This window comes from Passer domesticus, chromosome 2 (genome assembly GCF_036417665.1).
Source record: "Passer domesticus isolate bPasDom1 chromosome 2, bPasDom1.hap1, whole genome shotgun sequence".
NCBI classification, from domain to species: Eukaryota; Metazoa; Chordata; class Aves; order Passeriformes; family Passeridae; genus Passer; species Passer domesticus.
In genome coordinates, this window is record NC_087475.1 from 943408 (window position 1) to 970446 (window position 27039).

General features: G+C 47.3%; 2 protein-coding genes across 8 annotated transcripts in view; one reads left to right on the top strand and one right to left on the bottom strand.

Annotated features, from left to right (window-relative positions):
• The window catches only part of ITSN1 (intersectin 1), a 106641-nt gene extending 96196 nt beyond the window's left edge, over nt 1-10445 (bottom strand). For all 4 annotated transcript variants that reach the window (XM_064405199.1, XM_064405192.1, XM_064405186.1 and 1 more), the window contains exon 1: nt 10289-10445. The gene's annotated coding sequence lies outside the window, so the exon portion shown is untranslated. The remainder of the gene's footprint in view (nt 1-10288) is intronic.
• A 187-nt stretch (nt 10446-10632) lies between these two features.
• Nucleotides 10633-26291, top strand: CRYZL1 (crystallin zeta like 1). 4 transcript variants are annotated; one of them, XM_064405237.1, is made up of 15 exons: nt 10633-10697; nt 11337-11409; nt 12074-12145; nt 13645-13722; nt 14238-14310; nt 14661-14705; nt 16001-16069; nt 17140-17273; nt 18000-18111; nt 20718-20738; nt 22376-22474; nt 23579-23700; nt 23923-24028; nt 25432-25477; nt 25879-26291. In XM_064405237.1, the coding sequence occupies exons 3-15, from the start codon at nt 12080-12082 to the stop codon at nt 25976-25978; spliced, it is 1071 nt and encodes a 356-aa protein (XP_064261307.1). In that variant the 5' UTR covers nt 10633-10697; nt 11337-11409; nt 12074-12079; the 3' UTR covers nt 25979-26291. The 4 variants fall into 4 exon arrangements, with proteins under 4 accessions (XP_064261307.1, XP_064261290.1, XP_064261303.1 ...); XM_064405220.1 differs by lacking the exon at nt 10633-10697 and adding an exon at nt 10941-11195; XM_064405233.1 differs by lacking the exon at nt 10633-10697 and adding an exon at nt 10941-11162.
• Nucleotides 26292-27039: the final 748 nt, after the last annotated feature.

Here is a 27039-nt window from a genome sequence, read left to right on the forward strand (position 1 = left end):
AAAGGAGGCTCAGGGGCCCTTGTGGCTCTGCACAAGTCCCTGGCAGGAGGGGACAGCCGGGGGGGTCGGGCTCTGCTCCAGGGAACAGGGACAGGAGCAGAGGGAACGGCCTCAGGCTGGGCCAGGGCAGGCTCAGCTGGGCCAGCAGCAGGAATTTGCCCATGGAAAGGGTGCTCAGGCCTTGGCAGGGGCTGCCCAGGGAGCTTGGCAGTGCCCATCCCTGCAGGTGTCCCCTGCAGGTGGCACTGAGTGCTCTGGGCTGGGGACAAGGTGGCCATGGGGCACAGCTGGCACTGCCTGGGCTGGCAGGGCTGTGCCAGCCCCAGGGATTTTGGGGATCCTCTGTCTCTAATCTGGGTCCTGTAAATTCCCAGAACAATGCAGTGAACTGGCTCTCACCATGTTTAGATGGAGCCACTCCTGCTCTAGGTTTCCTGTAGAGCCATAAAAAGACCCAAGCCCCTCCTGCAGGCCAACAAACACCTCAATTTAAGCATTTTTCTCAAACAAGACACCCCGAGAATTTGTGTGTGTGCTCTCCCCTAACTCAAACACAAAATAGCAAACCTCCATGTAACTTGTAAAAATAAGGAAAATCAAGTCTAATATTGGGTTCATGTACATCATCAGCCCAAGTGCACATCCTCAGATGTTTATTTTAGAAGTCTACAAATCAAAAGAAAGGTGGAAACCACCTAACTAGGTAACAGCTCTCCTTCCTTCTATCACAACCAGGCTTTGTTTCTATTTAAATCTTCACAGAATAAAGCTTTTAATCTTTAATGAGAGACAAAGCCAAGCTAATGCAAGATGGAATTATTGGTAGAATGTGTTCACCTGGTTTCATAATAATGTATATACAGGGATAACAACAGAACTCAACAGGTAAATGTTTGAAATCACAGGATGCTTTGGGTTGGGAGGGACCTTAAAGCTCATCCACTGTGCCAGGCTGCTCCAGCCCCAGTGCCCAGCCTGGCCTTGGGCACTGCCAGGGATCCAGGGGCAGCCCCAGCTGCTCTGGCAATTCCATCCCAGCCCTGCCCACCCTGCCAGGGAACAATTCCTCATTGCCAGGATCCCATCCAGCCCTGCCCTCCTTCCTCCAAAGCCATTCCCCTTTGTCCTGTCACTCTGTGCCCTGCAGGGAGTGAGAAGTGCCTCAGCTGAGATGGATTCCATGTCCCCCTTTGGTTAGCTCTGCTCACCTGGTGCTTTCCAGGCTCCCCATCCCAAATCCAGAGCCTGGCTCCTCGTGGGATCCAGAAGTCCTGGAGAAGTGGCACAGGGTGCCCAGAGCAGCTGGGGCTGCCCCTGGATCCCTGGCAGTGCCCAAGGCCAGGCTGGACACTGGGGCTGGAGCAGCCTGGCACAGTGGGAGGTGTCCCTGCCATGGCAGGGTGGCACTGGGTGGCTTTGAGGTCCCTCCCAACCCATTCAGGGCTGCCAGAAAAGCCAGGGCAGCCCCTTGTCCATGGCTGGTACAGAACCAGACACTGCTGGTGCCACATTAAACTCGTTCATCAGAGCAAAGCCAGCCTGGGAAGCTGCATCCTGCTGTATCCAGGTCACCTGCAGCCTTCTGCCCTTGTATTTACTGCCTTTCCAAGCCTCTCCAGGTAAAAGCTGTCTCAGATGGGGAGGAACTGCACATAAGGGTCTCTGGGGAGGATTCAAGGAACTTTTGTTTAATAAGTATTTATTTATTTCTCCCTTTTCCTCTTTTTTTCCCCTCCCTTCAGAAGCTGGCAAAGGACAGCAAAGCACAATGAACCTGCCCACAAAAGGAAGTGAAGTGTCACCAGAATTTCAGTGCTCAAGTTCCCTGGGTCTCATTTCAGTGCACAAAGCTGGGCTGAGTCAGCATTTTTCATTCATAATGCTGGCAGGATTTTGAAGGGGGTGTTTTAAAGACGAGGCCTCAATTCCTGTCACTGGTTTGAACTTCCCAAGCAGAAAGTCTCATTTTACCATAACAATTGAAGAGATTCAGCATGATTACACTCCCTGCACACGTGTGGCTGCTGCCCTGCCCCAGCCAGACTGTGCTTTGCTTTCCCTAAGAAATGCCAGATGGTTTAATCCAGGATTGCATCAAGGTAATCCGGGGAAAGCCGGAACTTGGCATCACCATGACAGATTCTAGAAACTCGAGGAACTGAGCAACTCCAGCAGGATGGCCTGATTTCCTCGGAGCTACAGAGTAACATTTTCCTGGTTGAAGCAGAGCAGGAAAAAATGCAACATTATTTCTGATGCTTCACATGATTCCTGACTGCAGCAACTTTATCACCCATGAAAAAATCCTCCTGGCATTTTACTTCCACCAAAGCCCTTACAACCCCCAAAGACACAATGGGCACAAAGTTTATTACTCGGGCACCAGCAGAGCCCACCCAGCACTGACAGCAGCTGAACAGAGTGCAGCCTGTGAGGTTCAGGTTCCAGTAACGTCATCCCTGAACTGGCTCAGCTCTGCCAGGCCAGCACCAGCACGAGCCAAGGCACTGAAAGGTCAGAGCTGCAGCTCTGCCAGCCTGCCTCCAGCTCTGCCAGCCTGGCCCCAGCTCTGCCAGCCTGCCTCCAAGTGAGTCCAGCAAGGCAAAAGCAATCCCACAGACCCCTACTCTTTTCAATCCTGCAGTTCTCCTCCTTCTCCCCCTCTCTCAGCAAGGAATCCAAAATCTGTCACAAGTGACAAGCAGGAGCAGAGTGAAACCAGCTCAGATCCCACCAGTTCACCTGAGAAATTCTGAATGCTCAAACTGAAATTTCAACAGTTTGGCTGCAGTTTGGTCAGGAAGCACAACACAAACACATCAGCATCGGGAAGAGCTGCCCAGGGATCTTTGCAGTGCCCATCCCTGCAGGTGGCACTGAGTGCTCTGGGCTGGGGACAAGGTGGCCATGGGGCACAGCTGGCACTGCCTGGGCTGGCAGGGCTGTGCCAGCCCCAGGGGTCCTGGGAATTGGTGGTGTTTAAAGGCTCCGAGATCCCACATCATATTTTGCTGTACACAGACTGTATTAAAGTTAGAAGTGTGATTAACAGAAAACTTTGCCAGATTTCCTAAAATCATAGAGTCACAGAATGTCCTGAGCTGGGAGGGACCCCCAGGGATCCCCCAGTGCCACCCCTGCCCTGCCCAGAGCCCCCAGCCCCAGCCTGGGCACCCCTGGCAGCGCTGGCCAAAGGCTCCTGGAGCTCTGGCAGCCTCGGGGCCGTGCCCATTCCCTGGGCAGTGCCAGCACCTCTGGGGAAGAGCCGTTCTCTGAAATCCACCCTAAATCTCTCCTGGCACAGCTCCAGCTCCTCCCTGGGTGCCATCCTTTCTCAGCAGAGAAGAACAGGAATGGGCACCACATGTTCATGGAGAGCTGGGGGGGACAGGAGAGGCACTCAGGGGTTTGGTTTTAAATTCTAAACTCTTTGGGTTAAATATCCCCAGTAGTTAATACAGACAAAGTGATTTTTTTGAGCCATACAATAGCATTTGTCAGCAGCTCAGAGTAACATTGAGAGCACTCGACTCTAAAGGATGCAGCTTTTTCCTTTCTCACAAAGCAAAATTGTTCAGCTTGCATCATCTGCAGACAGCACGAGTTCGAAGCAATGCCCTCAGATTTAGCTACTGAGCTGAAAGAGCAGCAGCAAACAATCCATGCCAGACAATCCTGCCAGACTGCAGCTGGAGCACTTCCTATTCCTGTGCCACAAGAGCTTTCCAGTCACCGCGCAGAGCTCTGGGATTTACGGGTCATCCTTCACTTCTGACTCTGCAAAAAGGATGACTAAACAACCTAAAAAAAGCATGGGGCTGCTGAAGTGAAAATGCTGCACAAGCTCCAGCTCCATTCAGATCACTGATAACAGCTGTGATAAGGAAGCCTGTTCTGAGCATGGGTAACACCTGAGCTTCCTGTCAGCTCAGCAGGTCAGGGTCAGAGATCAGGAAGCTCCAAACAGGAGGATCCATCTGGTTCAGTCCCCCCAAAGCCATGTGGAGGGCTCTGGGAACACAGGAATTTCCAGCCCTGAGACTCCCTGATGCCAGTGAAGCCAGAGACTGCTGGGCACAGCCAGCAGGAGCTGCCCAGCAATGCCCACACAGCTCTGAGTGCCACACCACCCAAAGGATGAACTGCATTTGCCTTCCTCCTCTGGCCATGCCAGCAGTACTTGACAACATTTCCTTTAAACAACCTCATTTCTCAGCAGCAAATATCCACAAAATCTAGATTGCAGTCACACTTCATAAAATCCATGCATTGTGTTTGCTGTTTGTTCTTTAATAAGCACATTATATCAGTGTGGTTTAAGAACAGAACAGCAGAACGGGCAGAAGCTCCCAAGCTGGATAAAGGCTGTTTCCAAACTTTGTCCTTAGACATTTCAAAAATCCACAATGTCCTGCCATGAATTTAAGCGTAGATGACCTTATGTGAAAATATATTTTAACACTTTTATGCTTTGAACTCTTCCTCTGAATAGAAATTTTATAAACCAGAACACTGAAAAAAAACAAAACAAAACAAAACATTTATAAGGAGCAATTGGAAAAGAACAGGGGAAAACCTTGTTACATGTCTACTTTTAAATGCAGTACTTCCCTGAACACCCACAGGAACTTCATGCCACACTACTTTATTCCAACAAAAAAATCTGCCCTCTTCTCTTTGATGCTTATTCTGCTGTTTGCAATCCAAGCCCACACAGAAGAATAGAGGTGTTAACAAGGAAGAAAATTTTTAAAGTATTTCAGATCTCTCTCTACAACCCAGTTCCAGTTACAAAGCTTTTCCTGGTTGGGATTGGCCCTTACAATCCCCAACAAAATAAAACCCATGAGCATCAAAATACAAAGGGTAAGAGGGAGAGAACACCTGCCAGCCTTCAGATAATGCTGAAATTCATGAGACCATGACAATGAAAAAATACAGATGCAGGACAAAAGGGAGAACAGGTAAAAGGACAAAAAAGAACAGGTAAAATGGGGATGGCTGCAGGCAGGGAGCTGGGAAAGCAACCACAGGCACAGGCAGCAGCTGCAGCAAAGGTGCAGGGCAGAGAACTGCCTCTGAAAAATTGAATTACACCAAATGTCCATGCAAAACAGCCAGCCACCAACCCTACACAGGAGCCTGTCTGTCTGAGAGCTCAGAGAGCTGAGTTCATCCAGCTGGGGCTCACATGTGACTCCAAGGAAAATGTCAGGATTTTTGCTCAAGAAACTCAATGATTACATCATCCCATTTGGTACATGACCAGATTACTGGCATTTTATTACAAAACACAGCTCTCAAGCTGTCAGCTTTTATGATTCTCTGTAAGAATTAACTGTACTTCCCCAAAATACCCTGAAGATTTATGAAGTTATAAGAACTTGCACTGGGTAACTGAGCTCCTGGCTGCACCTCCTCACCAAAAGCACAGGAATCCCCACACAACCTCTCCACACCTGAAGGCCATGTGCAAAACTTACTTAAAAACCATTAAATATTGCACCTTGCAGTTCACAGGCCAGCCCACAACCTGGTGCCTGGGAATCTGAAATTATAATATAAATGAAAAAAATGTATTTTTGCAGTTACAGTGAAAGGCTTTATCACCATAAAGACATGATTAACATAGGTTTGTGTTTGTGATTAACACAAAATTGGCTTGACAGTGTCTTCAGTGTTCAGATCAGCCTTGTGAACACTCAAGATACAAGCAGCAAGTTCCCAGAGGTGTTAAACTGTAGCACAACATAAGACTGCCACGGAGAGAGCCCTCCCAAGCTCAGGCTGACCTTTGGAAGCTGAATGTGCAGCTGCCTTTCCCCAGGCTCAGCTAGCTGAGGCACTTCAGGCACAGCTGAATTCCCTGCCCAGCAGCCAAGGTTGCATCTCCACAGTTCAGCTGGGAGGGCAAGGAACAAAAAGTCCGTGTGTGCTTGGCAGGAGGAGCATCAGGCTGGAAACAAGAGAGGCCTCTTCTCCTTCCCCCAAGATGGGTGGGGGCTCTTTTGCAAACACAAAACCAGCAACATTTAAACATTTCTGCCTTACACTGCTTCGGAGGGCTCAAACACAGACCTAGAGGTGCTGTCAGAAAAGACTAAAAGTTCTTTTCCCCAAAGCAGCTCTGGGATCTGCAGGGTCCCAGAGGGAGGCTGGAAAACCTGGAGTGCCACTCCCAGCAGGTGTGATTTAACACAGGGTGGCTTGGGCTGGGCTGGGAGGGAGCTCAAAGCTCCTTTCATCCCCACCCTGCCAGGGCAGGGACACCTTCCCCTGTGCCAGGCTGCTCCAGCCCCAGTGTCCAGCCTGGCCTTGGGCACTGCCAGGGATCCAGGGGCAGCCCCAGCTGCTCTGGGAATTCCATCCCAGCCCCTGCCCACCCTGCCAGGGAACAATTCCTCATTGCCAAGATCCCACCTAACCCTGCCCTCTGCTAGTCTGGATTATTTCACAGGAATATTTAAATGCAGTAAATATTTCCAGTTCTGTATGGAAGCACAGAATCCCACGTGCTCCAGAGGAGGTTCATTCTGAGTCCTGCAGAGGTGCCAGCCATTCCAGGTGGCTCCATGGCTCCTTCAGGAATCACAGGTTTGAACCCAGCTGTTCTGTGTATTTTGTATTATTTTGTATTAATAACTATTTCCTACAAACTGTGCATCTCTGTGGAGCACGTGAACCTGCACCTTGAGGTGATGCACAGCTAAACCCTGTGCAGTCATTTCCAGCCAATCAGTCATGCCCAGGGCTGGGTCCTGCAAAGACACCGAGGGAGAGATCCCCATGGAAATCTGGAGGACCAAAACATGAAGGAAAACCTGAACTGTTGAGACAACATGTCTGCAGTGGAATGGTTTTAATAGTGTCATTAGGATTTGCTAATCCACACTATTAGTAGCAATATATTTACCTGTAACATTGAATAAACCAGCAGGCCCTTGATTTTCCAGGATTGCCATTCCATAAAAAAGCCTTGCTGTTACACACTCCCAGGATGGAGAGGTCAGCTCTCACAACTGTGGGCACACAGCCATGAGGGACAATGCAGGGAAAGGGGATGGAAACTGCTGCTGAACAGAAACAGCAGACACTGGGGTTTCAGACACTCGTCATTATTTCACAATTCCAGACCCACATTTTACCACACAACTTGCTGAAAAGCAGAGTTCACAGAGAAAAGATTCCCATTTGGACACTAATTCATTTGATTACCCTTAAAAACAACACATGATAAAAGCAAAATGTAATATCCAACACAAGCAAGTTTGATAAGAGAAAACCAAACCATGGATGCACTATGTCAGTCAAGTTTTCTGCAAAAATGCACCTTCTGCATCAAAATCAGAATTATCTTTCTTCCTGAGAATGCCCAAGGATACCTCTCTTCACTCCTCCCCACTCAAAATTATTTAATTCCTATTAAATAGAAATGTTCTATTCTGGTCAAGAAGCTGATCCTCTGGAGGGGACAGACAATGTTCCCTGTTCACACAGGAGAGATTAGTTTCTAATTACTATCAGTAATTAGTGCTTTCCTGCAGCTAGAGCTGGAATTGCTCTGTCAGGAACGTGAGCACTGCCACACACAGAGCTCCAGAGATTCATTCCAGACAGGTGGATGCAGCAGACACCTGCACTGGTGCCCTCCCAAACCTCCCAGTTTGTGTTTGTTGGATGGGGGCCTGGCAAATACTGCCCTAAATCCTTCCACCTGCAATTAAAACCCTACAGAGACAGTGCCAGCCAAAAATAACCAGTGCAATGGAGTACATTCTTTGTGAATTCTACAAAGCGCACTTTTAAAGGAGGCTCCCTCCCTGTGCCGCAGATCCCACAGAGGTTTCAGCACCTCTCACTGAGGTTTCCTGTGCACGAGTCGTTCATCACCAGCTCTCACCCGTTTGTGATTGTCCACCACCCCCCCCAATTTCATGCTCAACAAGTAAAAACAAAACCAAGTTGCTGTGGAGGGGCCATCCCAAGTTCAGCAGCTGAGTCCAACACGAGAGCGACGAGCAAAGCCAGCTCACAGCAGCAGCTGAGGCAGCCTTTGGCAAAAAGAAACCAAAACCCCTCACACCTCTTGGGTTCCAAGCAGGACAGCTCTGAGCCACCCCAAACCAACCTGCTGATGGCTCATCCTGCTCTGCCACTCACAGCACAGGGGAAGGTTTGTGGCTGGGAATTCCTGATCACAGAATTCCAGCTGGCTGGGGTTGGGAGGGGCCTCAGAGCCCACCCAGTGCCACCCTGCCATGGCAGGGACACCTTCCCCTGTGCCAGGCTGCTCCAGCCCCAGTGCCCAGCCTGGCCTTGGGCACTGCCAGGGATCCAGGGGCAGCCCCACCCTCCCAGGGAAGAGTTTCTTACAGAAAACTTCCACCCCACTGATCTCCCCGTTCCTCAACCCACTGCTGGTATTTTCCTTAACTTTTTTCCTTTATTCCTCTTTTCCCTGGTATTATCCTCCTAAAAGCTAAAATTACAATCCCTGATTACAGTACAAAGACAGGCCATAAAAGGCTCTCCAACGTCACAATTCAGAAACATTTCACTGCTAGATTCACATTCCTTCCTGAATCCAAATCTATCCTAATTGCAGGATTAGAGGAATTAAGGAAAGGCCACCAAACAGCAGCGAGAGAGGGAACAGGCACTGCAGCTCATGGCTCTGAGACCCCAATCCTCACTTTATCTAGGAAAATTCTTACTTTATCATGGAAAATCCTCAAGCAAACACAGCCACTCTGCAGAGGACCTTATGTGGAACGAAAGGCACTGGGGGGAACACAGGAGCTGAAAGAATGGAGTGTGGTGTGTGAAGCAGCAAGGGCAGGGTGCAGCCCACTCTGCTCTGCTGAGGCTGAGCCTCAGACACTGCAGAAACTGTTCAGAAACTCATCTGCAGGAAACACAACCCCTGCCAGGCTGCCAGGAGCAGGCAGGGCACCCCAGGGCTGAGCACACAGCCCAGGCTGTCTGAGCCTGCTGGATTCAGAGCCCTGAGCTCTGAGGGAACAGAAAGTGCAGCTGGTTTCTCTCCCTGTGACACCTGCTCACAGCCCACGGGCTCACACCCTGGCTCCGTGTGCCCGTGCTGCAGCTGGGCATGGGGGAAAATTCCAACAGAGAGAGGAGAATCTGGTAGCAATTCACTGGTATGAACTATCACAGGAGCACGGAATGCCCTGAGCTGGAGGGACCCCCAGGGATCCCCCAGTGCCAGCCCTGCCCTGCCCAGACCCCCCAGCCCCAGCCTGGGCACCCCTGGCAGCGCTGGCCAAAGGCTCCTGGAGCTCTGGCAGCCTCGGGGCCGTGCCCATTCCCTGGGCAGTGCCAGCACCTCTGGGGAAGAGCCTTTCCCTAAAATCCACCCTAAATCCCTCCTGGCACAGCCCCAGCTCCTCCCTGGCTCCTAAGGATGTTCCTGGGTGAGAACATCACCAGGTCATACCCAGCAAGGGAAGTTACAGGTGATTACAACAAAAGGTAAAAGAAAGAAGGAAAGGAAGTGTGAAATAACACTCTCAGAGCCACCAACACCCAAAGTACCGCTTGGATTTTTGATTTAAGAAATGCATCCATTCGGAGCTTGACTCCAATACATATTCAGTTCATATCCACAGCTATTGCCTTAAATATCTATTGCCATATAAGCTCCAAACAAAAAGTACTTTGGAACAGGGCAGTGGGGAGAGGCAGAGGAGGACAGAGTGTTTCTTGTTTTGACGTTATCCCACCTGGAATGCTAACAGGAATTATTTCTTAAACAATACTCTCTCACGAGCCATGGAAGTGCTTTCCCCTCATGCGGCAGAGAAAGCCAGAACTCACAGAAAATCCCGTCTTCCACAAGCAAACCCCACATTTCACCCCAAATAAAGCAGAACAAAAGACACCCACAGGGAACACCATCCACAGCCGAGGCAGGGGCACACACGGCGGCACGGACCGCCTCCCTCCCCCGGCACCCCCGCAGCACTCCCTCGCTGCCCGGTGCCCTCCGCCGAGCCCGAAGGGACGGCGCTCGCAGGGCTGCGCTCCCGGGGAATGCATTGCTCCCGCTCGGGAGGCCGGAGGCAGCGGCACCAAGGTGATTCCAGCCGGGATCCCCCGCCGCACCGCCCGGGAAGGGCGCAGGGCAGCCGGGGCCGCGGCACCACCGCGGGCGGCCAGGAGCGGGACGCGGCCCGGGCACCGTGAGGGGCTGAGGCGGCGCTGCCCCCCGCCGGCCTGGGCTGAACCGCCGCCGCCCGCGCCCCCCGCTGCCGCCCCCGGGCCGTACCTCATGTCTGTGCGGGCCCTACTCGCAGCCGCGGCCGCGGGCAGGGCACGGAGGGGCCGGAGCGGCCGGAGCGGCGCCCGCAGCCGCCTCCGCCGGACGCGCCATCGCCGCCCTCGCCCCGTCTGAGGGGAGGGGGGAGGAGCCCCTCGCGGCCGCCGTACTGACGCGCGGCCGCGGCCCCCGCCTGACGGACAGGGTGTAACACCAATCAAAATCTGGGACAGCGGTGGAGCACCGCCCACTCGGGCCAATCAGAGCTCTGACAGGCCCGCTCTGACGCGCGGCCTCCGCCCGCCCCCCGCGTGACGAGCAGGGCGCTGCGCCAATCAGAGGCCGGGACAGCGGCAGGGCCTCGCCTCCCTGACCAATCACGGCCGTGCGGGGCTGAGGGGCCAGCGCTCGGGGAGCGGTGAGGGCCCGCGCTGTGCGTACGGGGCTAACTCGTGAGGCAGCCGCCGGCCGCGTCTCCTCCCTCTCCCCGCGATGCCCCAGAGGCCTCCCTGATCCCCTCATTGAATGAGTTACACCCGCGCGGGCCAATCCCGCCTCGGCTGGACTGAATGGCCGGATTGATGAATGGCGGCTACTTCGACCAATCGCGAGCGCTCACCGTGCTGCCGGAGTCTATGATTGGCTGCAGGGCGGGGGGGCGGTGCCTGGGGCGAGGCGGAAGTGAAGGGGTGTCATGGCAACCGCGGGCGCGTCGGGAGCCCCGCGGAGCCGCTGAGGGCCGGGCGGGGCTGCTGCAGCCGCTGGGTGCGGGCCGGGTTCGCTCAGAGCCCCGAGGCACGGGCCGGGGCTGCTGCAGCCGCTGGGTGCGGGCCGGGTTCGCTCAGAGCCCCGAGGCACGGGCCGGGGCTGCTGCAGCCGCTGGGTGCGGGCCGGGGCCTCGGGTGGTCCCTCAGGGGTGAGAGCTGCACTAATGGTCCCGTGATTTCCTGCCTCTCTACCCCCTCCTTTCCTTTTTCCTGGTTAACTCAGTTTTACTTTTTTTTTTTTTTTGGTTTTTTTTTTTTTTTTTTTTTTTTTTTTTTTTTCCTTTCTGAAGGCTCGCGTCGGTTGAGGAGGGCCCGGGAGAGCAGAGGGGAAGGCCGAGCGGTGATTTTTGGTGAAGCCTGAGTGTGAGTTTCGCTGTGTTCCCGCACGGGAGCTCCCCGTGTTCCCTGTGCAGTGGCAAAGAGCCCTGCACTGCCCGGGGCACAATAAATAAATCCTGCAGGGCCGGTTCTGCTGTGCTGCATCGCTGCCTGTGGGGACACAGAGCTCCAGGAGAGCTGCAGAGGGGCTGGGGACAAGGCCTGCAGGGACAGCACCCAGGGAATGGCTGCCAGTGCCAGAGGGCAGCAATGGATGGGATCTTGGCAGTGAGGAATTGTTCCTGGCAGGGTGGGCAGGGCTGGCACAGGGTGCCCAGAGCAGCTGGGGCTGCCCCTGGATCCCTGGCAGTGCCCAAGGCCAGGCTGGGCACTGGGGCTGGAGCAGCCTGGCACAGGGGAAGGTGTCCCTGCCATGGCAGGGTGGCACTGGGTGGGATTTGGGGTCCCTCCCAACCCAAACCAGTCTGGGATTCTGGGATCCTCAGTCCTGTGCATTTTCTCTGCTGTGGGCATCTAAACCTGCTGGTCTGGATCAGAGCTTCTGTATCACAAAGACCCAAATTGCCTGCACACAGTGGCTGTGTTTCTTACAGAATGGTTTAATTTAATGTAATTTAATGTAATTTAATTTAATCGGGTTTGCCCACAGGCCCTGCAGATGTCACAGTGTGGTCGCTGTGTTTTTCAGGTCACTATGAAGGCCCTGTATGCTCAGCAGAGCTCTCCTGGAGAGGAAATGACATTTGTGTTCCAGGAAAGGGTGAGTTCCCTTCAGAACTGCTCTGCCCGTCAGGCAGTGGGACACGAGAGTGTGGCTGAGTGCCAGGGGGAAACTGAGGCACAGAAACCTCGTGCAGGCTGGGGGAAGGACTGCTGGGACCCTTGCACACACAGGCAGGGGAGGAAGGGAGGGGAGGTGCATTTTGTCATCAGGCAGAATGACAATGCTAATCCTAATCCTAATAATAATAATAAAATTAAATTAATAATAATAATGATGATAATGATTACAATAATGATAATAATGATAATAATGATACTATGGTGGTAATAATAATAGTAATAGTAATAATAATAATAATAATAATAATAAAAATAATAATAATAATAATAATAATAACAACTTCCAAGACCACTGCCCTGCACTTTTGGTGGCCAGACTTTACAAACAAGCTTTTATTTATTTTATTTTATTTATGAAAAATAAACCCTGGGTCCACATTTCCTGGCTGAATTTTCTAGTCCCTGAAAAAGTAGAAATGGAGCTTGAGGAATCTTATCAGGTTTGGGGTGAGAACTCCAGTTCTTGCTGGGCTTGTTCCTTTGACATCATTTTGGATTTGAGTGTTGACCTCAGTGGGTCTGTCAGGATTTGTGCCTCAGATAAATGAAAAAACCTCAATAGAAAAATAATGTCAGTGGCTGGTGAGGTTTAGTAAGGTCTGGTGGTCAGTTTGCAGTAATAATATAATAATATTGTAACATAATAATAATGGTAAGTAAGGTCTAGTGACCAGTTTGCAACAATAATAATAATATAATGCAATAATATAATATAATATAATATAATATAATATAATATAATATAATATAATATAATATAATATAATATAATATAATAATATTGTATTATATTATTGTATTATATTATTGTATTGTCAGTTTGCAGTAGTAAGATCATCATAATATGGTAACATAATAATAATATTGATAAGTAAAGTTTGGTGACCAGTTTGCAATAATAATAATATAATACAATAATATTATACAATAATATTGTGTTATATTATTGTATTATATTATTGTATTGTCAGTTTGCAGTAATAAGATCATCATAATATGGTAACATAATAATAATAATGATAAGTAAGGTCTGGTGACCAGTTTGCAATAATAATAATATAATACAATAATATAATAATATAATAATAAAATGCTAATCCTAATGCTAATAATAATAATAATAAAATTAAATTAATAGTAATGATGATAATGGTAACAATAATGTTAGTAAGTATAATAATGATAATAATGATAATAACGATACTATGGTAATAATAATAAAAATAAAATAAAAAAAAAAAAAATAATAATAATAATAGTGCTGCACTCAAAATGCTGTTGTAAACCCCTTTTCACTGACAAAAGCTGCCTGCTCTCCCACAAAACAACCCAGGAAGTGGAGAAGTGCCTTCAGGAGCTGGAGGAGCTCCTGGGGCACAGGCAGTGTGTAACCCAGCCCCTGTGGATCTGTCCTAGGAGAACGTGGCTGCCAGCAGAGCCCACGATGTGAAGGTGCAGGTCAGAGCCTGTGCTCTGAGCCAGCTGGACACAGAGGTATTTGCTGGGTGCTGTGCAGGGCTGGGGCTGTCTGTGCTTGCCTGGCCCTGCGCTGGTGCCTGGCACAAGCCTGGCACAGGCTGAGGCTGTGGCTCGGCTGCTGGCAGTGGGCACAGGACTTTTTTGGGGTGTGCCCATCAGGGGGATCCTCGGGGAAGGTTTCCACAGGCACAGGGCTGGGCTGGGCTTCTCGCACACTGGGATCTGATTCCTGATTCATGGAGACAGATCAGCTGTGGGATCTCTTGCAGTAAATCCCTTTTATCTTCATCTGCACTCTAAGCCAAGGTTGGCTTGGCTGCTAGTAACTCCCTGCTTTTATTTCTTAATATGTTTCTAAATTTAAATACAGAATTCAGTGCCTTGGTTTAACACTGACTGAGGGATGTGTGCACTGCCTTCCCCTGGATAAAAAGCCCCAGCTTTTTGTGCTGATGCAACACAGTGAGATGATAACACATTTATAAACACAGAGCTTTAGCAAGAATGCTGCCAGCATTGTTTCCATTTAGCTCCTGTCAGAAATCAAGCTGGAGAAGGAACTTGTGCCTGTGGGGCGAGAAATTTCGGGAGTTGTGCTGGAAGGTGAGTGCCCAGGGAGGGAGGGAGGGAGCAGGGATCCCCCAGGACACAGAGCTCTCTGGGTGGGGCACTCAGGAGCTTCCCTGGGTGCTCCCAGTGCTGGTGGCACTCCCCTGAGGGGCAGAGTCCAGCCTGGCTCTCACTCCACCTGTGTGTCCTGCATGCAGCTCCTTGTGCCTCCATTTGGGCTTGGCATGTGTGTAATCAACAGAATTATGGGTTTTTTTCACAAGAAATGTGTATCTTTAGTTTTGTGAGCTGGTGATAACCAGGGCTTCCAAATGCACATCCCATTCCTGCTATAAATATTTATCTTTTCCCTTTTTCCCTCCTTTTCACCTCTCCACGATGAGTTGGAAGCAAGGTGACCTTTTTCCAGCCAGATGATGAAGTGGTGGGTAAGTTAATGCCTGTTTGCCTCAACTGACACCAACAGTCATCTTTTTATAATGAATGGCTGGGGTTAGAATAATTGGTAAGGCTAAATTGACCATGTATTTTCAAAATTAAACTGCTGTCACAGGAATAAACTTATAAATGGGAATTCTGTTCTAAGAATGCTCCCTTAGGATTTGAAATATGATGTTGTGTTAGCCACCAAATTGTGAGTGATGCCTGAGGAGAGAGGAGTTATTTCTTCGAGCCATTCTGTCCCTCATGTTTATTTTTTGTGTGCTGGATGAAAGGGTTGGAGGAGGACAGAGTGGGGAGTGATGGGGCAGAGTGTGTTTGGGCATTGTCCTTCTTGCACTGTTCCCTCATGGCACAAAACTGCTCCAGGCAGCTCCTAGAGACTGGGTATTCCCTGGGGACAGCTCATTTCCAGTGGGAACTGGGAAAGACTGGACACAGCAGCCAAATTTGCAAGGCAAAACCCTTTGGTCTAAATGGAGTGTGAGATTTGTGGGGGAGAGGGAAGAAAAGAATGGCTTTCCCTGGGGTAGAGGGGATGTTAATTCAGGAGATGGAGCAGGTGCCAGAACCTCCTGTTCAGCAGAGTTCTGTGGCCAGTGAAGGTAAAAAGCTCAGTTATAACCAGGATGGAAGAGTTTTTTCTGCCTTCTCTGCTTTTGCTTTCTCTGCCTTCCCTGGGTAGTTTGTTTTTCCTGCACTTCCTCTTTCTTTTTCCTGCTTTTTGACACTTCCACATTCCTGTGTGTTCATCCTCTGCTTCTTCCTGTGCCTTTGGTGCTGCCTTTGCAAAGCACAGGGTCAGAGAGAGGAGAGGAGAGGAGAGGAGAGGAGAGGAGAGGAGAGGAGAGGAGAGGAGAGGAGAGGAGAGGAGAGGAGAGGAGAGGAGAGGAGAGGAGAGGAGAGGAGAGGAGAGGAGAGGAGAGGAGAGGAGAGCTGTGGGGTGGCTGCTCTGTTCCTCATCCCTGCTCTGTGATCCATGGCCTGGAGTGGAAGGGGAGCACTCAGAGTGTGGAATGAGCTCAGACATCACCAGACAGAAATGACACCTGCCAGTACCAGACAGCACTCTGTGGTGTCCCCATTCTTTCTCCCTCAATCCCAAAATGTACCTCTGGAACTTCCTTGTGCCCTGGGCTGGGACCTGGCCAAGATCTCCTACCTCCTGAACCTGCCAAGAGGGGACCAAACCCAAACAGGAGCAGGGAATTCCTTGGGACAATGCTTTGGTTGGAATGATTCCCTGTGTGAAATTCAAGGTCTGTGTTCCTTTGTTTTTCAGGAATTCTGCCCCTGGATTCTGAGGAGTCTGGTGTCTGTGAAGTTGTCCTGGTTCACGAGCATTATTTGGGTTTGTAGATTGTACATTTTGCTAATAATAATTTTTACTGTAGACTTTGTTTTAGCTTTTCTAAATGAGAGCCCATTACCTTGGGGCTCTGGGCACACTCCTTCCATTCCAACATTCCAAAATTCCAGCTGCCCCACCAAGTCACAGAAGTTTAAACACTCAGTGCTCTCAAGGGCTTTTTCTTTGCTGTCACCATTTCACAATTCATGATGGCCTAAGCCACACAAGCTGACCCTGTTTTTTTCCTTTTCCTTTTATTTCCCTTCTAACTTCCCACTCTCTTGCTTAATTGTTGTTCACTTTTTCCTAATCTGTCAAAACATTTAATGAGGAGAAATTTGCTTTCTTCCCTTTGACTCAGTCCAAGAATATCACCTGGCACCAGAGTAACAGATGGGGTGAAGCAAGGAGACAGGGATTTTCAGGGATGAGGGTCAGGGAAAGCTTAGTATTGAAACTTTGTTTTCAATTATTGTAAGCTTCCAGTTTTCCCTTTCTGGGCAGAGATTACCTTAATGAGTGGGATACTAAATGTGGGAGTCCCTGTTCTTCTTCCAGCAGTTTGTTACCTTGAACAAGCTATTCTTCTGCTCAAAATTTGCTCTTCCCAAAGAAACTGTGACTGCCCCATCCCTGGAAGTGTCCAGAGCCAGGATGGACAGGGATTGGAGCAGCCTGGCACAGTGGAAGCTGTCCCTGCCATGGCAGGGGTGGCACTGGATGGGCTTTGTCCAACCCAAACTAGTTTGGGGTTCTAAATATCTAAGTTTGGGTTGTGTTGTTTCTATGACTGCCCATGAATTCCAGCCATGAGGTGGCTCCCTTAAACTTGGTTATATCAAAATTGAATCCCTGATTTAATCATGTAAAATATGACAAAATATCCCCTCCATGGCTTCTTAATACGAGAGGGAAGCAGGAGCCAGGGGTGCTGACCTGTTTGGAGGGGGAACCTTCCTGACTCCTGGACAGGTTTGGCTAAATAAGCCCAGGGATTTTGCTGGGGTTTTTACCACTCTCTGGTGTGTTTGTGGGTGTGTTTATTGGTGTGTTTGTGTTTGTCCCCCCAGTTCACAAGCCACAGAAGCTCTGCTGGGCAGAGGCAGCGGGCACGCTGCGGGACGGGCTCCGCGCCTACACGGCCCTGCACTACCTGGCCCAGGTGTCCCCTGGCACCAGTGTCCTCGTCCTGGATGGAGCAAGTGTGGGTACCAGCTGGGCAGGGTCACAGGTTCCCCTGCACACATCTCCTTAGCACACAGCCCCTGCATTCCTGGCAGTGCCCTTCATTTTGTGGGTTTGCAGGGAGGGCTTTCCCATGAGGGATCCTGGCCAGGAATATCGTCCTGCCTGGAGTGGGGTGCAGACAGGGAGGGTGTTCTGCTGTCCTGCACTGACACAGTTTTGCCCTGAGCTCTCAGGGATAATTGCAGGAAAATGCCTTATTTTTTAGTCCTCTCCCACCTCTGCTTTTTATATTTTCTTGGATGTAAATAATTTGATTTGCATCCTGCAGTTCTTGGTGCTAATGGAGATGTGGGGTCCCCTCAGCCAAGGTTCTGTAATGTAAACATGGCTGGGGTCTTTTCCTTGGAGCTTTTTTCCCTTCAAGCTCCAAGTTCCAACTGCAGTGAAGGTGGCTGTGGTAATTAAAGTAGAATCTGAGTTATTTTGTTGATGACAGTTACTGACCAAAAGTTCATTCAGAGCTCCCCAGTCACTGAAGAGTTGTTTTGGCCTCACTTAGGACAGAAGCAGGTCTGTGAATATTCAATTCTTTGATCAGCTGTGGGTTTTTTGCAGGAGTAAGTTCATTTCTGGGTGCTCTCCTGACTGGCCTTTACAATATAATTTTTATAACAACATCAAATTGTTGGTGTGAATAAATGAATTAATTAATTAATCAATGAACCTGCTTTTTCCCTCTCAGCCATTTGGTACCATTGCAATTCAGCTGGCCCAACACAGAGGGGCCAAAGTCATCTCCACTGCCCACAGCCTGGAGGACAAGCAGTACCTGGAGAGGCTCAGACCTGCTGGGGGTAAGTTTTATCCTTCAGTGCTGAAGTTTGGCCTAAAGAATGCCTCAAAATATTTTTTTTCTGTCAGGTCTAGAGACTTACTTCTGTAAAAATTAAACACAAATTGATAAATAGTCTAATTAAATGGTTTTCAGGTTAGTTCTGTGCTCCACAGGTACTTAATTTCTGGTTTAGGTGTATCTAATAGCATTTTAATTCCCCATTTCAGTTGTAATGACTGGCAATACTTCCCAGTAGTGCTGAGTGCTGGCTTTTGGCCTAAGTGCTCAGGAAATCTTTCCGTGTGATGCAGTGGCTGCTGTGGAAGGAAGGATTGCTGACTCACCACTTCCCCAGCGTGTGCCAGGGCTCACACACCTGACACCAGCACTCAGCAGCCTCAGATTGCTCCTGCAAGGCTTTTATCAAGGGTCAGGTGCTGCCACAGCTGGAGCTGGACGTGCACAGCCTCTGCATTCTGCTTTCTGAAGGAGCTTGGCCTCACACACAGCACTTGCATTCTTCCCTGACTTCTTCCCTTTCATACTTCAAATTTGGGGTTTTTTATCCCTCTGAAAACCACATGAGAAGATACTCTGTGTAGGAGCTACTGGCATCTTTTCTGACCACAATTTTTGAGGTGTTTTGTGGAGGAAAGTGGAATATTCCTTTACTCAGACAGTTTTAAAAGAAAGGATGGATTGTCAATCTGGCTGGATTGCAGCAAAAGGTTAAAACTGGTGCCTGCTACTTCCTCCTGCAAAAACCAAGTGCTGCAGTGTGATTGCCAGGTTTATTTTTCAGTTGCTGGCATTCACTGGAGTTAGAGAACTGGAAAATGCCTTTGTGGGGAGCCTTGTGCAGCCCCATCTGCCACCAAGCACCCCAGGGCTGCCCCTGCAGCACCTGCCAGACTCATTTCTCTGCAGCTTCAGAGCAACACTTTTTTTTTTGCAATTTGACCCAAAAAAACCCTTTTTACCTGATTCCAGCAGCCTTTTTTTTTTTTTACTGTCTCTGTGTTTACATATTTTATTGCACTGGCAGTCGTGACAGACATCAGAACTGGAAGATTTTTGGGAATGCTGTTGCTATGCAGAGCCTTGTTGCACCAGCTGTTACAGGGCCAAAGAGGAAATACTGAGGACCTAAAACTTCCTTTTGTAACATTTTATAGGTATATTTTGCTAATTATATGAAAAATTCATGACTTGGGAAAGGATTTAACAATTTTATTCTCACAGTCCTGAGTTACTTTTTACAGCATTTTTAATTTCTTTGAATGTTAATGTCAAATAGAGCATAAGTAACCCAAGCTCTAATTGGCTTCTTGTGTTTGTAGGTGGAGAATTTTCAGTTTTGTGCTTGTTCAGTGGACTTTTGGTTAGTTTTTGGCAGTTTTCAGTGAGCAGCAGTTTGTGTTATCGTTGTTGAGCATACCAAGCTGCTTCCTGGAAAGGCTGAGGGGGAAAAATGATAACTGCAACTTTATTTCAAATAAAGAAATAGAACCTGGGTACAGCATTAAAGAGAGAATCAGTTTGAGTGCAAAAACAAAAAGCTTTTAAAAGTGTTCAGGCTTTCTGATTTGTTTGTTAATTATTGTGATTCCAGTGCCTGAAGTAGAAGTTCCTGGTAATGTTTCAGGAATTGTATTTAGACCAACAGGATGGGGTTTTATTTTGTCTTTAGTAATCTCTGGAGTAAAAGTTACAATAGAATGAAGGAGGGGATTTTAACAAATTCTGACATTTTAATGCCTGTGTTTCAGGCTAGAGACAGAAAATTCCATAAACAATAGAATGAGATGTTAGAAATGAGGATTGAGATGATAGAGATGGGATTTTCTGTTGGAGAACCCAAGGAAAAGTATCTACACAAACACAGATATTTCCTCTGCTCCCAAGGGCACCTCCTGCTTTTCTTTTAGTTTGCTTTGTGAGGTTTTATTCTGTGTGAAATACATAAATGACAAAGGATTGTGGAGAGTTAGATTACAGTTTGTTGCTTGGCCTTTTCCACAGTGGTGAGGATTTTTTCCAGCATTTTTTAGGAAGGAACTTGACCAGGATTTGATAAGTACTGTTTGAACTATTGTACTGAGTTAAGGAACAAAACTGGACATTTTTGCTATACAGAAATCAGAAAATAGTAAACTGGTGGAACTCTGGCCTTTTCTTTTTGATTGCAAGGCTTTGGGTCTATGAAACCAGAATTAATTTTCAAAAAGTGAAATTATTTATAGAAATAATACCATGTCAAATTGCCCTGGTAAGAAAAACCTTTTAACTTCTTGACTGAAGGAAACTAAGAAGAAAAGGATATTATGGGGGTTTATTTGTATAGGGGGAATGTGGCTATCATTAATAATTAATTATTATCCCATCTTTAGTAAATTTTGACTGTGTGTTCTCTCCAGTGAAATCATTTCACTTCACTGAAAAAAAAAAGAGGAAATTACTTGGGATTTGAATGCATCCTATGGTTTGACTGGGGATTTGAAGGGACAAAAAGAACCAAACCCAAGGCATTTATTGATGATTTGTTCATATCCTTAATGACCAGCTCCTTGCATTTTTCTTCCCTCTCTGCTTCCTTCCCTCCCTGCTGCTGGGATCCCATTCCAGGAGTCCGGCAGCCTTTGGTGGGTGAGTGCAGATCCCAGCTCAGGCCTCCACATTTGTCTGATGTTCTTTCAGTTCTCATTTTGCTGTGGGGTCTTTGGCCTGTTTAGTTTCTAAATGTTTGTTCTACCTCATGATGATGAAACAAACCCTGTGGCTGCTCCTTCTCTGTATAATATTAAAAATGGCTTTTACCTGCCAGAGGGCAGGGCTGGGTGGGATCTTGGCAATGAGGAATTGTTCCTGGCAGGGTGGGCAGGGCTGGCACAGGGTGCCCAGAGCAGCTGGGGCTGCCCCTGGATCCCTGGCAGTGCCCAAGGCCAGGCTGGACACTGGGGCTGGAGCAGCCTGGCACAGGGGAAGGTGTCCCTGCCATGGCAGGGGTGGGATGGGATCCTTAAGGTCCCTCCCAACCCAGACCATTCCAGGATTCTCTCATTCCTGATTCTGTGTTTCCTCTTTATAACCAACCATTAACAGGGCATCATAGATACATGACAGGAAAATATCTTGGGGCTTTCAGTTCAGCAGTATTTCAAGAGCAGATGTAAATTCTTCATCTAAGCATTTAATTAAAGACCCAGAGAGCCAGGACTTGGCCAAGAATTGCAAAGAATGAACTTAGAGAAGGATTTCTAACCTTAGAATGCCACATTTTATCCTTTTGGGCAAACAAACTCATGAATTAACTTCTTCATTCATACTTTTGGTGTTGATTTTGCACTGTGTTGAAAATGAAAAAAAAAACAAAAAAAGATGTGCCAGGTTGTTTTGGGTGTAGCTGCAAACCCATTTGTGGTCCCTGCAGAGAGCAGGAGCTGTTTGTGCTGCTCAAGTCTGAGCTCTCAGCTTTGAGCACCTAAACCCTTTTCTGTGGATCTGAAGTGGTTTTTGCTGCTGTCCTGCTCTGGCAGCCCAGGAGCTGCGTGTGCTGCTCAGGTCTGAGCCCTCAGCTTTGAGCACCTCAACTCCTTTTCCATGGATCTGAAGTGGTTTTTGCTGCTGTCCTGCTCTGGCAGCAGAGAGCAGGAGCTGTGTGTGCTGCTCAGGTCTGGGCTCTCAACATTGAGCACCTAAACTCCTTTTCCATGGATCTGAAGTGCTTTTGCTGCTGTCCTGCTCTGGCAGCAGAGAGCAGGAGCTGTGTGTGCTGCTCAGGTCTGAGCTCTCAGCTTTGAGCACCTAAACCCTTTCCCATGGATCTGAAGTGCTTTTGCTGCTGTCCTGCTCTGGCAGCAGAGAGCAGGAGCTGTGTGTGCTGCTCAGGTCTGAGCTCTCAGCTTTGAGCACCTAAACCCTTTTCCATGGATCTGAAGTGGTTTTTGCTGCTGTCCTGCTCTGGCAGCCCAGGAGCTGCGTGTGCTGCTCAGGTCTGAGCTCTCAGCTTTGAGCACCTAAACCCTTTTCCATGGATCTGAAGTGGTTTCTGCTGCTGTCCTGCTCTGGCAGCAGAGAGCAGGAGCTGCGTGTGCTGCTCAGGTCTGAGCTCTCAGCTTTGAGCCCCTAAATTCCTTTTCCATGATCTGAAGTGCTTTTGCTGCTGTCCTGCTCTGGCAGCCCAGGAGCTGCGTGTGCTGCTCAGGTCTGAGCTCTCAGCTTTGAGCACCTAAACTCCTTTTCCATGGATCTGAAGTGCTTTTGCTGCTGTCCTGCTCTGGCAGCCCGAGTGCTGGACGTGTCTCACGGGAAGATTGACGTGGCCGAGAGCTGCCTGGAGGAGACGGGCGGGCTGGGCGTGGACATCGTGCTGGATGCTGGAGGTACCCCGAGCCCTTCCTGCCTCCCTGGCAATCCTTCCAGATTGTTCCACAGCTCCTCTGGCACCCACTGCTGCCAGCACCCCCAGCCAGCTGTAAATGTGGCTGAAATAATCCTCTGTTTGAAACTGGAAATCAAACATGGCTCTAGAGAGTGGAGCTGTGACATCGCTGGTGTGCTGCCTTGTTTGAATACAGAAATTAACCCTAATTAACAGCACTGTTAACCTCTATTGGAAACCAGCTCTCATAGATGAAACCTCTATTAAAAATGGTTCTAGAGAGTGGAGCTGTGACATTGTTGGTTGTGCTGCCTTGTTTGAATTCAGAAATTAACCGTAATTAACAGCACTGTCAACCTCTATTGGAAACCAACTCTCATAGGTGAAACCTCTGGAGTTACTATTCAGAGTTATGTAAATAAAATATTGTTGCATACTATTATACTAGATATTATATATATATTGCTATTGTTATATAGTTATATATATTATAACATACTGCTGATATATATTTATATATAGTGGTATATAAATATATAATAGTATCGAAATATATACTAGTATCTAGATGTATAATTTATAAATTATATATTATTTTTATTATATATACTATAATATTATTACCATAATATTATTGCTATAATATACTATATTATATACTGTACTATATTTTATAGTTGTTATATAAGGTGTCTTATACATTGTGCATTAAGTTATATACACTATATATATTTTATATCTTATATATAGTATATTATATATAATATACTATATTATGTTATATACTATATAATACAGGCTACATTACATCTATATTGTTACTATATAGTATTATGAATATGAATATAAACAAAGTATTGCTCTGAGTAATAACTTCAGAACTATTATAAAATAGTTATTAATATTATTTTATTATTAACAGTTATAAATTATTCTGAGTAAAGTGCATAAAATACTCAGGGTATAAGTAAAATAATAAATTCAGAGTTTTTCAATGGTTTTTAGCTGAAACAACCAATAGAGTTCCACTGAAAGGTGTGGAAATAAATATATATTGAATTTTCCACATTTCTCCTGAGCTCAGAGGGTTTTATTCTCCTTCCAGTGAGGTTGTACAGTGCTGAAGATGAACCAGCTTCCAAATGCCAGCTGCTGCCTCACAAGCACGACATCATCACCCTGCTTGGGGTTGGGGGACGCTGGATCACCACGGAAAGGAAGCTGCAGGTAAAGATGCCTGTGGCAGGGAGGAGTTTGCCCACAGAAAACAGAGATACACACACATAAAACTGTTGTTTCAACCTGTCAGTGTTACAAGTTTCCTCTCTTTTAAGAGTGGGCAAGGGGTGTTTTTTGTTTGGTTCAACCATCTCTATAAAATAAGCATTTAACCTTTGTTTTTATAAGGGAAAATGTAACTAAATAACATTTTTCTTCAATTTGTTTCAGCTGGATCCTCCAGACAGCTATTCCTTGTTCCTTAAGGGAGCCACAGTGTCCTTCCTGAACGATGAGGTCTGGAACTTGTCCAGTGTGCAGCAGGGGAAGTACCTCGATATCCTTTGGTGGTGCTGTGGAATTCCCACTGCTCCAAGGAGTGAAAACACAGGTGGGAAATCCCACTGAGAGGTTCTGCTCTGCTCAGGGCTGCAACCCAGCTGAAAGGAGGAGATAAGGTACAAGAGACACTCAGGTTTTAAGGTATTTTCTGCATTCTTTAAATACATCCCAGACTGGTTTGGTGGGAAGGACTGGTTTGGTGGCAGTGCCAGCCCTGCCAGGGCAGGGACACCTTCCACTGTCCCAGGCCAGTGTCCAACCTGGCCTTGAAAATGTCTCTACAAACTTCATTAAAAGCATTGCTGCAAAACACCCATTCTGGGTGAAAAAATGCAGTGTTTTGGTTCATTATTGAACCAATTTTAATTGAAGATTTGATCCTCTATGTTTTTATTTTATGCAAGTGATATTTTGGATTTTTTTTTTAGTTGTGCTTTTGGGCATTAGATGCATCACCTGTGAACTTAATGCACTCATGTTCACTGCAGAAGTTGAAGTATTTTGGCTTCCTAACTTTTCCTTTATTTGACTTCCTAAAATTTCCTTTATTTCCTTTTCCTATGATATACAGAAATATTGTGTACAGAATATGTACTGATTTGTTTTGTACCTAAAATTTATGGAGGGGCAATGTTGGTTGGGAACAGGAAAAGGAATATCTCCTACATTTGGGCTGGTGCAGCTGGACTGAGCTCCCTGGGCAGGACATTTTCAGCCCTGGAAGGTTTGGGTGCTTTTGGCTTTAGGAACTTGTGTGTCTTGTGAAATTCTGGAGCATCTGGCATTACTGTCATCTGAAGAAATCACAAATGGATCATTTCTTAAAAGAACTTGAGCTTCAAGTACCAGCCTGATGGCCCTTAAAATGAAGGATGAATGTTGTTGTTTGGGTTTTATACAAAGACTGAATACTGTCGTGGCTGGTGGTCCTTAACTCACAGACCCCTCACATGGCAGTGTGTGCTCCAAGAATTTCCAGCCTCTGCTGTGTTGCCAACTTCATTTTGGCTTTTGATCAGGTGCCTGTATGAACAGTCACAACAGCTACCTGGTCCCAAAATCTGTTCTCTTCATTTTGCACAAAAAATCCCATTGATTAATTATTGATTGATGTTGTACTAGTGCAGACTGCACTTGTGTTTCATATTGAAATACTGAAGATTTTCATGTTGAAGTAATTGAAATATTCCATATTTCATTTCTGCCTCCTATTTCAGGAAAGGAGGTTTCTGATATAGAAACAAGTGTAAAAATCTGATCTGAAGCCTGGAATTGAGGCTCATTTTCATTTTGCCTTGATCTTGCTGAGTTTGTATCAATACAGGGCTGTGACCAGCACCTGTGATTTAAAGAGATTTCTCTCCAGCTCTGTTGTTCCTTAACAGTCCTCTTGGATACCCATCCTGGAAGATATCATGGAGAAATTATCAAATGGCATTTTCAGGTGAGAGATATGGAGATTTTTGTGGGTTTTTTAATGCAGCATTAGGAGTAGAAAACTCTGGCTAACTAACTAAACTAACACTCCTGAGCAGAGCTTCAGGAAGTTATAGGAAGATTCCTATAATAAGGTGGGAATGGAAGATCCCTTCCCTTAAAGCAGGATAACAACTGCTGTTGAGCAGAACCCTCCCCACCACCCTCATTTTCCCCCTGCAAGAAAAATTTCTTTTCATTCACTTGTTACTCCTGTTTGCTTTGGGGCTTTTTCCTTCTTCTGTGCACTGGAGCAAAGCCATAAAATGTTACTTTGTTTGAGGAGGGAGGTTGGCACAGTGAAAGTAAAGTCTGTCCTGTGATATTTCTGGTGGTCTGAGTGTGCTCACCAGCACTTTTTCATTTCAGGCCTCAGCTGGATGAACCCATCCCATTGTATGAGGCCAAAGTTACTATGGAAATAGTTCAGAAGAATCAAGCAAGAAAGAGACAAGTCATCCAGTTCTGACACACAACTCCTGATTTCTCAGCTGGGGAAGATAAAGAAATGTATTTGTGGAATAAATCAGTGTACACTTGCAGGCAGTGAACAGAATTTAAACATTCTTCGTACCTCAGCTCAAATGGTCTCTGAAGCTTCCATGACTTCAGGGTTTTTAAATTCCCTTGAGCAGAATGTTTCCATCATTCAGTGTCTAAAGAAGCAGTCTTGACATAAGAATCTTGTCTACCCTGCCACACTTAAAAATGTCAGAACATCTACAGCAAACTCAGTCGCTGTTGGTTTTCAACCAGAACAAATTAAAGAGGGAAAAAATATGGTTTCATTAGTCTTTTTGTATCCAACCCCTACCAGTAGTTACCTTTCGTTACCTTTTGCTTTTGACTGCATTGAGATTTAATGCTATACCTAAAGATCTTAACCCACATTTTAAATTGTTATTCAGTTGAAGGACAGGCAAAACTCTCGAGGTTGGCAAGGGTGCCGGATGGGAAGGACATGGTACTCACAGCAGGAGTTTCCCCCAGCTCTGTCCCTTCCTCTCAGCACTAAGGCAGCAAACCTGATAAATACAGAATCCCCGAGCTGGTGGAATTGTGAGTCAGGTGTTTCAGGCACTTGTTACCTTTGATATCTCCTTGTGCTGTGCACGTTCATTTCCCCTCTTTTAACCTCAGCACAGCCCACATCTGTCTCTCCAGCATTATCCATTATTGTGGCCCTTCTGAAACTCAGCAGTGGGGAAGGAACTGCATTTTGCTTTCCTCAAAGCATGTGCCTCCCTACATGCTGTGATTCGAGAGCAAAAATACTTTTTCAGCCGTGTTGCTCATTTTTGCTGTGGATCACTCAAACCATGGACATGACCACTTCAGAGCTGTGTCAGTGGGAAAACTGGAGAGAAAAGAGATGATCCAGAGCCACACTGCATCTGTCTCCTCTCACTCACCGCTCCCAGAGGAGGTTCTGGATAAACGATGCAGGGCAAGCCAAGGAAATCAGGAGGAACTCTGATTTGACTCCTTGTGTGCTGCCATGCAGCCTGGGAAAGGAGAGGTGCTTTTGTG

Bases quoted from the DNA above. Each gene is read 5' to 3' on its own strand.
- CRYZL1 (XM_064405237.1), top strand. From the start codon at position 12,080: ATGAAGGCCCTGTATGCTCAGCAGAGCTCTCCTGGAGAGGAAATGACA. The intron at 14,311-14,660 runs GTGAGTGCCCAG...CTCCACGATGAG, and splicing joins TTCGGGAGTTGTGCTGGAAG to TTGGAAGCAAGGTGACCTTT. The intron at 24,029-25,431 runs ATATCCTTTGGT...CCTCTTGGATAC, and splicing joins GCAGCAGGGGAAGTACCTCG to CCATCCTGGAAGATATCATG.